Source organism: Erinaceus europaeus, unplaced genomic scaffold, assembly GCF_950295315.1.
Source record: "Erinaceus europaeus unplaced genomic scaffold, mEriEur2.1 scaffold_1190, whole genome shotgun sequence".
NCBI classification, from domain to species: domain Eukaryota; kingdom Metazoa; phylum Chordata; class Mammalia; order Eulipotyphla; family Erinaceidae; genus Erinaceus; species Erinaceus europaeus.
Window position 1 is genome coordinate 12,335 of NW_026647868.1, and position 11,200 is coordinate 23,534.

The 11,200-nt window shown below is 49.5% G+C and overlaps 1 protein-coding gene across 1 annotated transcript; it reads right to left on the minus strand.

Moving 5' to 3' along the window:
• Positions 1-341: 341 nt before the first annotated feature.
• SMIM17 (small integral membrane protein 17) lies at positions 342-7,342 on the minus strand. Its single transcript, XM_007534312.3, has 3 exons — positions 7,105-7,342; positions 3,047-3,123; positions 342-1,202 (listed from the first exon to the last, which is right to left on the minus strand). The coding sequence occupies exons 1-3, from the start codon at positions 7,271-7,273 to the stop codon at positions 1,092-1,094; spliced, it is 357 nt and encodes a 118-aa protein (XP_007534374.2). The 5' UTR covers positions 7,274-7,342; the 3' UTR covers positions 342-1,091.
• Positions 7,343-11,200: the final 3,858 nt, after the last annotated feature.

The window sequence follows — 11,200 nt, forward strand, 5'->3', positions numbered from 1 at the left end:
ATAAATTAAAAAACTATATATTTAAAAATAAAAACTCAATCACTTTCCTCTTGTCCCTCTGGGCCTTATTCCTTGGCTGTTGCATTCTATCAAGATGCCAGGGACAGACACTTTTCCAGCCCACAGAGACTGTTCAAAAGGACACGGACTACTGCTTCTGTGGTGCAAGCTTAGCCACGACACCCAAACCTGGCAAAGACAGCACCAATCCCATGAGTGCACAGCACCCCACAGGCACAGCACTCTGCATTTGGGAAGATGGGCCCACCACAATCTCTTAATTATTATTCTTATTTTGTCTCCAGGGTTATCACCGGGGCTTGGTGCTGGCACTATGAATCCACTGCTCCCAGCGGCCATTTTTTCCCCATTTTATTGGACAGGATAGAGAGAAATGGAGAGGAAGGGGGAGATGGAGAGGGAGAGAGACAGAGACCCTACAGACCTGCTTTGCTGCTTGTGAAGCTTCCTTCTGCAGGTGGGGAGCCAGAGTCCTTGTGCTTAGTACTATGTACACTTAACTGGGTGCACCACTGCCCAGCCCCTTTAATTATTTTTCTTAACTTTATTTATTTATTGAATAGAGACAGAGAAAAGTTGAGAGGGGTGGGGGAGAGGGAGAAAAAGAGAGAGACACCTGCAGCCCTGCTTCTCCACTCCTGAAGCTTCTCCCCTGCAGGTAGGGGAAGGGAGCTTGAAGCAGGGTCCTTGCCCGTGGGCCCCCACACTCCTAAGGCTACAAGGATGGTCTGGAACTAAGGACTCGGCCAGCTGTCTTCCATCCCCTATGGCACTTTCATTTCTTTTCTTCCACCTTCTCAGAAGTCAGGCTCTCTCTTCTAGCTACTGGCTTTCTTGGTACATATAAAATAAGGGATGTCTTTACGATCGCTGGTGTCCTCAGTCTGGTGAAATGTGGTGCTGCAAAGCCTCACGCCGAAAGGTGACGTATGGGATGATAACCAGCTCCGTGGGCGTCTGACAGGTGTCTGACACCAGGTGATACCCTGTCCTGATTCTCAGCCGCTTTCCAGCCACCTCCCCCTGTGACGCACAGGGGGTCTGTGTGAAAGGCCAGCTGCTGGGAGGGGTTACGCCGACAGCATCATGGGCATTCCCGTGAGAACCAGGAACAGGAAAAGCACGCACAGGACCAACACGATGGTCGTCTGCTGTGGAGCTTTTGACCTTTCGACAAAGCCCTGAAACGAAGAAGAAGGTGGGGAGTATGAACATGAAAAAGGAGGCGAAGAGATGGCTCACTCAGCAACTGCTTTGCAGTACACTCAGGCCTGGGTTTGAGCCCCGGACACCACGTGGGGACACTGTGCACAGCATGAAGAGATGGCTCACTCAGCATCTGCTTTGCAGTACACTCGGACCTGGGTTTGAGCCCCGGACACCACGTGGGGACACTGTGCACAGCATGAAGGGTAGCCCCATGAACAGTGACTGAAGCATTGCCTGGTGTCTCTCCTCCACTCCCCTCCTCTCTCTCTTTCTATATATATATATATATGAAGTTATTAGGAAGGAAAAGGCCACCAGAAACAATGGAATTGTGCATGTGGGGGGAAAAAAAAGAATCTTGTATGTATAAAGTCCTTGTGGCAAAAAAAAAAAAAAAGGGAAAAAGAAAGAAAGGAAGAAAGAAAGAAAAGGAAGAGCCAGCACTTTACTTGAATAAATGGCATATTAAGTGGATGCCTGCTGGCTTTTTTTTTATCTTTATTTATTTATTGGATAGGGACAGTCAGAAATTGAGACAGAGAAACACCTGCAGCCCTGCTTCACCACTCGTGAAGCTTTCCCCCTGCAGGCAGGGACCTGGGGCTTGAACCCAGGTCCTTGTGCACTGTAGTGTGTGTGCTAAACCAAGGCTATCCAATGTAAGATCATTTTATTTGTTTATTTGTTTTAATAGACACCAGGGACTCAGTGCCAGCATTACAAATCCATTGGTCTTTGTGACTTATTTTTTCTTTTTCTTTCTATTTTATTTGACAGGACAGAGAGAAACTGAGAGAGAAGGGGGAGGCAGAGAGGGAGAGAGATACCTGCAGCCCTGCTTCACTGTTGGTGAACTTCTCCCCTGCAAATGAGGAGCAAGGGCTCAGACCTGGGTCCTTGAGCCTGAGTGGGTGTGTGGGTCCCAAGAGGGAACAGGAGGCTTCCTGTAAGAGTCAGCCCACCTGGTCCCACTATTGGGTCTGTAAATGAAAGACTGTGCTTGAAAATTCTGTTTGGCTTTATCCATAGTATCTAGCTAAGCACTCACATTACAGTACCCAAGGACGCAAGTTCAAGCCTACAGGGAGAAAGATACACAAGCAGAGAAGCAGGTCTGAAAGTGTCTCTCTGTCTCTTTCCCTATCTCCCCTCTCTCCTCCTAGCTTCTCTCTGTCTCTATCCAAAATACAAAAACAAACTTTTTTAAATCAAAAGCACACAAGCAAAAAAAACTATACGTAGTTAATAGATATTCGACTAGATGGAAGGGTGGATGGGCTCAGAAAAAAAGGAAGAAAGCAAAGAAGGGAAGAAAGAAAGGTAGAAGGAAAAGAGGAAGGGAAGGAGGGAAGGAGGGAGGGAGGGAGGATCGTTGGACCAGCTGGTGGATAAATGGGCAGGTGGGTATCGAGTGATGGGCTGATAAAGGGATGATGAATGGATGATGAGGGGGCAGAAAGTGGGTGAACAGATGAACGGGTGAGTGGGCACGGAGGTGGGTGGGGAGCAGCCACAGCCTTTCTGTGCTGACAGTGTAGGTGGACAGACAGGGGGGCAGGCTGGAGGGACAGACTGCACAGAGGAGCAGGCCGGGCCACGTGTGTATGTGGGGGAACAAGGAAACAGAAGCTGGAGGGATGAACGAGGGGACGGAGGAATGAATAGATAACACAGGGTGACTGTGAGTGAAGCCGCATGGGGACCACCCCACAGACTACGGTGGGCAGGGGGAGTCCTGAGCTGAGGAAGGGAATGGGGCAACCCACCAACAGTGCAGGGGAGGGGGAGAGAGAAGAGGAGACACCCCCCAACTCACCTGAGAGTCCTCTGACTCCTCGTCCTCCTCCACTGAGCTCCACTCCAGGGGGAGCCCGGCCTCTTGAGAAGACAGGTCTGTGGGGGCACAGACAGGAGCCGTGAGTTACCCAGCCGCAGCCAGAGGGCTTCTCCTGCCCCTTTCACCCGGTGTCTTGTCCCTTGTCTGCTAACACACACTTGCACACACTCACACACGCTTGTACACATGCACTCAGACACACACATACATTCACACAGACACACACACACACCGTTCTGGTGGGACAGAGCAAAGAAAGATGTGAATTCTGATCCTATTCCATATATATATATATATTTGCCTCCAGGGTTATTGCTGGGGCTCGGTGCCTGCACCACGAATCCACTGCTCCTGGAGGCTATTTTTTTCCCTTTTTGATGCCCTTGTTTTATCATTGTTGTGGTTATTGTTATTGATGACATTGTTGTTGTTGGATAGGACAGAGAGAAATGGAGGGGGAAAAGGAGGGAGAAAAGGAGGGGAAGACAGACAGAGAGGGGGAGAGAAAGACAGACATCTGCAGACCTGCTTCACCGCCTGTGAAGCGACTCCCCTGCAGGTAGGGAGCCGGGGGCTCAAACCGGGATCCTTCTGCTGGTCCTTGTACTTCGTGCCATGTGCGCTTAGCCCACTGAGCGGGATGCGTTGGATCGACCTTCCCGTGGTGCATCCCGTGAGTCCCCATTCACTGGGGAAACTGACGATCCTTCCTCGCCGACTGAATCCACATGGATCCCAGTCACTTTCAAAGCCAGCGACAAGCAGCTCCTGACAGCTTTCAACCTGACGCTGTTGACTGGCTACGGAAGAAGGGCAAACGCTAGAAGAAGAAGAAGCCCACTGAGCTACCACCCGACCCCCTCTTTTTATATTTTTTGTGTGTGTGTGGCATCAGGGACATATATATGATACCACATTCCCAAACCAACTTTCTCATTCTGAGTACATTCAGACACACACACACACACACACACACACACAGAGACAGCATAGCACCATCCTACCACCCAAGGAGCTCCCCCGTGCCATGTGAGGTGCTACCATGCAGTGCTGGGGCTCAAATGCAGGGCCCTGTGTGTGGTCAGGTAGGTTCTCTCCCAGCTCCTCTGATCTTGGTTCCACCTCCAACTACCCAGAAAACTCAAGGTGGTTCAGCTGTGGTGTTCTGTCACCAAGCCTCTGTTCTTTTACCTGCCTACAGGTCAACTGATACCTTCTCCACAGACCCCCACACCCCCCCCAAAAAAAAACTGAGGGAGCAGAAGAAATAAACCAGAGAATCAAACCACGATGATGAGCAGCCCAGGAGGTGGTGCAGAGGAAAAGTACTGAGCTCTAAAGAGTGAGGTCCCGAGTTCAGTTCCCGGTATCTTATGTACGAGTGATGTGATGTGTCTCTCTCACTCCCATAAAAAATAATAATAATGAGGGGGGGTCAGGCATTAGCACAGTGGGTTAAGCGCACATGGTGCAAAGTGCAAGCACCGGCATAAGGATCCCGGTTCGAGCCCTCGGCTCCCCACCTGCCAGGGAGTCGCTTCACAGGCAGTAAAGCAGGTCTACAGGTGTCTGTCTCTCTCTCCCCCTCTCTGTCTTCCCCTCCTCTCTCCATTTCTCTCTGTCCTATCCAACAACAATGACATCATCAACAACAATAATAACTACAATGACAATAAAACAAGGGCAACAAAAAGGAAAATAATAATAATAAAAAAAGACCCTCAACTTCCTTCTTACTCCTGAGTGGAACAGAATGATGGAGGGGAACCAGGTATCGGGCAGAAGATAGTATTCCCACACTTCCTGCCTTCAGCTGGTGAGGGGGCCCAAACCTCCTCCCAGGCCCACTCACCCCCCTGGAGGAAGGCAGCCCCCTCCCCCAGGCTCCACCGTGCTCCCCCACATCCTGGGGAGAGCCCTGACTCCCACCACTTCAGCCAGGCCCCCTGCTGCTCAGCCGCACTTTGACCCCCTGCCTTCACCCAGAAGTGGACAAGGGTCCACCACTGGGCCGTAGCTGCCTTGCCCTGGGGATGTGCTGGGGCCTCTGTCCTGAGCATCCCTGGGTGTTTACAGGCCTCTGCCTGCTAGAGGCGCCCCTCCACCCCCGCTCCCCCCAGGTGCAGAGATCTGAGTACAACAGCCCCAGACTTCACCAAAACACCCCTGGAGATGCAGCTGGGGGGATAAATACCCCTCCCCCCATCACTGCTCGGACACTTTCAGCAGAGTCTTTTATTTGTTTACTTGTTTTGGTTTTTTGTTTGCTTTTAATTAGTTATTTAATATTGACTTATAAAACTGTAAGGTACTAGGGGTGCAATTCTACACCGTTCCCACCACCAGAGCTCTGTGTCCCCATCCCCTCCAGTGGAAACTGCAGTGGTTCTCCCAAGGTCACAGGCGTGGGCTGACCCTATAACCACCTATCTGTATCTGTATGCGGATGTTTATGTATTTTCTCTTTTTTTTTCCTTTTCCCAACGGTCCTGCCTTATTTCCTTTCTAAATCACCCCTACACCTATTACTATTTCTAAGTGTCCTTCCATTTTACCTCCAGAAGAATCATTTTGAAATGCAAGTGAGGGGCTGGGTGGTGGCACACCTGGTTGAGTGCACGGGTTACAGTGAGCAGGAACCCACATTCAAGTTCCCGGTCCCCACCCTCAGGAGAGAAGCTTTGTAAGTGGTGAAGCAGGGCTGCAGATGTCTTTCTGTCTCTTTCTCTCTCTATGCCTTCCTTCTTGATTTCTCATTGTCTCTATCTAATAAAGATAATTAAAAAAAATCTATATACAGAAATGCAAGTAAGATCCTGCCTTAATCCTCTTCAAAGCCTTCCAGTGGTTTTTCAACCAGCACCAAGTGGCTTCTGGTATTCATCAGTTCATTTAGGGTCAGGGAAACAGGTCAGAGCACCAACTTATGTATCTGAGGCCACAAGGGTCCCAGGTTCAATCCCTGGCACCACCATGAGCCAGAGCTGAGCAGGGCCCTCCTTCAGCCTCTCTCCCTACTTACCTCCCAAAATAAAAGCTTAGAAAAAAACAATTATAGGCAAAACGAGGGGGTGGCTCACTGAGTTCAGCACACATAGTACTAAGCACAAGGATCCAGGTTCAAGCCCTCACTTCCCACCTGCAGGGGGTACAATTCACAAGTAGTAAAGCAGGTCTGCAGGTATCTATCTTTCTCTCTCACTCTCTAGCTCCCCGTTTCTCTCAATTTCTCTCTGTCCTATTCAATAAAATGGAAAAATATGGCTGCCAGGAGCAGTGGGTTTGTAGTGTTGGCACCAAGCCCCTGCAATAATCCTAGAGGCAAAAAAGGAGGGGGTGGGGAGGAAGGACGGGAAAAAGAAAGGAAAAGAAAAAGAAATAATTAATTATAGGGTAAGTGTGGAATTGGTAAAATGCAGCCAATAAAATGAATACTGAACAAAAATGAGTCTCCCCCAAGTTACCACAGATCAAGAGACTAATTGTAGAGCAAATAAGGCGTCTCCATGTATGTGTGTGTGTGTGTCTAGATGTGTGTACATGTGTCTCTCTCTGTGAGTGTACATGTGCCTGCATGTCTGTGGTTGTGCATGCCTCTGTGCATATGTGTCTCTGTGCTTATGTGTCTCTGTGCATATGTGTCTATGTCTCTGTGTATGTATGTACGTGCGTGTGTGTCTGTGTCTGATTCTGTGTGTGTTCACATCTGCACAGAGCACAAGCTCCAAACCAGGTCCCTAACCTTGAGAGGAAAGAGCCTCCCCTTCCCTCCCCGTGCCTCCCTCCTCCTCTGCTGTGAGCCATCATGATGAGACTCTGAGCCTGCGTGTCCAGTCCATGCAGAACGCGGCAGTTTCAAACAGGAGCTAGGAATGGAAACCAGGCAGAAGAAAGCCAAACTTCCCGCCCAGTGTGCCAGCCTGCTAGATTCCTGGTGGGTCTGGACACCTCGTCTGTATAAGAATAAACTGCCTTACTCAGATCCTGACTCACACGCTGTGCCTCTACATTTCTGTCCCCTCGGGTGTGACCCTCACCTCTCTCCTCAATGTCACAGGCGGCAGCCCCAGCCTCCATGGCCACCCAGTCCCCGGCGAAGGTGGCCTGCTTGTCCCAGGCCTGGATCTCCCTGGGCAGCAGCGAGTTGGTCCTCTCGGGCTCCAGCAGCCCCAGCGTGGGGTCAGGCCGCAGGCTTTGCATGGTCATGGCGGGGGGCGTCCACGGCGGGGGGTGGGAGGCTCCCCTGCCTGCCCAGCACCAAGCTCAGAACCTGAGGGCACAGACAGACAGACACAAGTCATCACTGGACAGATCTGGCCAGCTGTGTGTGGGCAGCTCCGTGGCCCGGGGAGGGACAGAGACAGCGGGACAGGGGAGGGACAGAGAGACAGGGGAGGGACAGACATGGCGGGACAGAGAGGGACAGAGCCAAGGGAGGGACAGAGAGGGACAGAGCTAGGGGAGGGACAGACACGGTGGGACAGGGGAGGCACAGAGCCAGGGGAGGGACAGACACAGCAGGACAGAGAGGGACAGAGCCAGGGGAGGGACAGACACAGCGGGACAGGTGCGGTCAGTGCTCAGAGACAGAGGCAGGGAGTCAGGGTGGGGGGAGTGTGGCAAGCTCACAGACACACACACATGCACGTGTGTGCACATGCTATCTTGAGGGCTTATTTTACTCTTTAAAATTTTTATATGTGAGGGTCCAATGCTGGAGCACTCAGCTAAGTGCACATATTACTATGCATGAGGACCCAGGTTCAAGCCCCCACTCCCACCTGCAAGGGGGAAGCTTCATGAGAGGTGAAGCAGGGCTGCAAGTGTCTCTATCCATCTGTCTATTCCCCCCAAAATCTCTCTTTGATCTAATAAAAAATAGGAAGGGAGAAAAAAAGGAAAGGGGGCAGGTAGTGACACACCTGGTTAAGCACACACACTACAGTGTGCCAAGACCCAGGTTCAAGCCCCTGGTCCCCGCCTGCGGGGAAAAAAAGCGGGAAAGCTTTTCAAGTGATGAAGCAGAGCTGCAGGTGTCCTCTCTATTACCCCCTTCCCTCTCGATTTCTGGCTGTCTCTGTCCACAGCCAAACTACTCACAGCCACAACAGAAAAGGCCAACTCTGGCTGTCTCTATCCACAGTCAAACTACTCACAGCCATAACAGAAAAGGCCAACAGCCCAGGCATCTGCCAGGAGGTATGCAGGCAAGCTGCATATGAGACAGAAAGAGTTTCACAAGAGGGGGCCAGGTGGTGGCGCACCTGGTTAAGCACACACATTACAGTGCACAAGGATCCAGGTTCAAGCCCCATCCCTCCCCACCTGCAGGGAGGAATCTTCTAAAGCAGAGCTGCAGCCCTCTCTCTCTCTCTCTTTCTTTCCCTCTCTACCTCCCCCTCCTCTCACGATTTCTCTATCCTATCAAATAAGAGAGGGGAAAAAATGGCCACCAGGAGCAGTGAATTTGTAGTGTTGGTAACATGTCCCAGTGATAACCCTGGTAGCAATTAAAAAAAAAATTTTTTTTTTAAAGAAGAGTTGGGGAGTTGGGCGGTAGCGCAGCGGGTTAAGCGCAGGTGGCGCCAAGTGCAAGGACTGGAATAAGGATCCCAGTTCAAGCCCCTGGCTCCCCACCTGCAGGGGAGTTGCTTCACAGGCAGTAAAGCAGGTCTGCAGGTGTCTTTCTCTCCCCCTCTCTGTCTTCTTCCCTTCCTCTCTCCATTTCTCTGTCCTATCCAACAACAATTACATCAATAATAATAATAATAATAACTACAATAAAACAAGGGCAACAAAAGGGAATAAATAAATAAATATTTAAAAAATTTTTAAAAAGAAAGAAAAAGAAACGAGTCTCACAAGAAAGGTGGCTGGGGGATAGTTCAGCCAGCAGAGCACATATTTTACAATGCCAAGGGCCCAGGGTTCAAGCCCCTGACACCACAGGGAGCCCATGCACTGAGGGAACTTTGTGGATGGTGAAGCAGCAATGTGGTCTCTCTCTTTCTCTGAAAATTAAAAGAAAAAGTCTACAGCGATCACTGGAATCATATAGGTGTGAAGCCCCCGTGGGAGAAGAAATCAGCTTAAAGAGGAGACAGCTGGGAGGCAGTGCACTTGGTAGAGAAGTTACACGGGCACAAGGACCTGTGCCAGGAGGGGGGGGCCGCTAAAGGTGGCTCTGGCGCCCTCTGGAGCTCTGGGCCTCCTGGCAGGGGAAGGAGCAGGAGGTTGGAGGCCAGAGCAGCAAGAAGGATCTGAAGCCAGGGTTCAGGGAAGAAAGAAAGAAAGAAGAAAGAAAGAAAGAAAGAAAGAAAGAAAGAAAGAAAGAAAGAAAGAGAGAGAGAAAGAAAGAAAGGAAGGAAGAGAGGGAGGGAGAAAGAAGGAAAGAAAGATGAGCAAGTAGGGCACCAAAGTAAAAACCCTGTGGTGAGGGGTAGACATGCAGCTTCCTGGGACAGTGGGGGGTGGGAGTGGGTGGGAGGGATGGGTCACAGTCTTTCGGTGGTGGGGATGGTGTTTATGTACACTCCTAGCAAAATGTAGTCATATACATCACTAGTTAATTAATACGAGAGGGGGAAAATTAATTGTATGTCTCGAAGTTTTTCAAAACACAAACTGAATCTTTTCTCAATATATGCAGTATAATTGATATGCGGACTCTCTCAAAAGCCTAGACCAAGTAGATCAGAAGCAACCAATAGCACAGCTATATACAAGATACTGGATACTGTACAGCAAACCCTAACAAAAGGACTTTTCAAAGTTAACCCAATTACCAAATAATGTGATGATAACATTAACTATCGATTGTCTTTTTGAACCCTAAGACAGCAGGAACCTCACATCTCCACTATAGAGCCTCTACTTCCCCCAGTCCTGGAACCCTTGAATAGGGCCCACTTTCCCGTATGCCTCTTCCAATCCATACCAAATAATATTGCATCCGCCGATCACAACCTAACCAACACGATTGCCACCTCAACATGCTTCACTTCAGACTGTGTCCAGAGACTTCACGTGTGGAATGACAACCCTTCAGCTTCATTACTCAGGTGAGACCTTTCCTTTCATAGTATACTCTAATTCCATCTCAGGTGGTTCACTTTCTAACAAAGTCCCAAAACCTAGATATACACCAGTTTCTGTGAGAGAGAGCATATGTTCACACGTATCCGTAAACTACTGCAAAATATATACCTGAAAGCAGAAGTACACTAGAGTTTGCAGTGAGTATCCCCTTTACACTTCCTCTCCACTATTCCAAGCTTTGGATCCATGATTGCTCAACAACTTGTTTGGCTTCGTATGTTAACTCTCTTTTCAGTCACCAGGTTCCAGATGTCATCAGGATGCCGGCCAGGCTTCACTAGACTGAAGACCCCACCAATGTGTCCTGGAGCTCAGCTTCCCCAGAGACATACCCTACTAGGGAAAGAGAGAGGCAGACTGGGAGTATGGACCGACCAGTCAACGCCCATGTTCAGTGGGGAAGCAATTACAGAAGCCAGACCTTCTACCTTCTGCAACCCACAATGACCCTGGGTCCATGCTCCCAGAGGGATAGAGAATGGGAAAGCTATCAGGGGAGGGGGTGGGATATGGAGAATGGGTGGTGGAAATTGTGTGGAATTGTACCCCTCCTACCCTATGGTTTTGTTAATTAATACTTTCTTAAATATAAAAAAAAGAAAGATGTGCAAGAAGTATATGCCACTGAGATAACATGTTCTATAAATCTTTATTTGCATTTGAGTAATATGAAAATTCATTATCATTTATTGGGGCATGTACAGAAAATATTCAGGGCTTATTAGTTGCCAGATAGAGTTCAAGGTACTTTATTTTATACATATTTTAAATTTCTCAATTTACTACTGAGTCTAATCTTACATAGCCTACCTCTATTCCAAAGGAGGGAGAAGTTTCCCAAAGGGAAAAATGGGTTTCTCTGCCAGGAAAAGAAAGGAATGCAGAAACAAGAATTATCTACCTACTGGGGGCTGGGTGGTGGTGCCCCTGGCTAAGTGCACACATTACGGTGCACAGGGACCCAGGTTCAAGCCCCTGGTCCCCACCTGCAGGGGGAAAGCTTCATGAGTGGTGAAGCAGGGCTGAAGGTGTCTC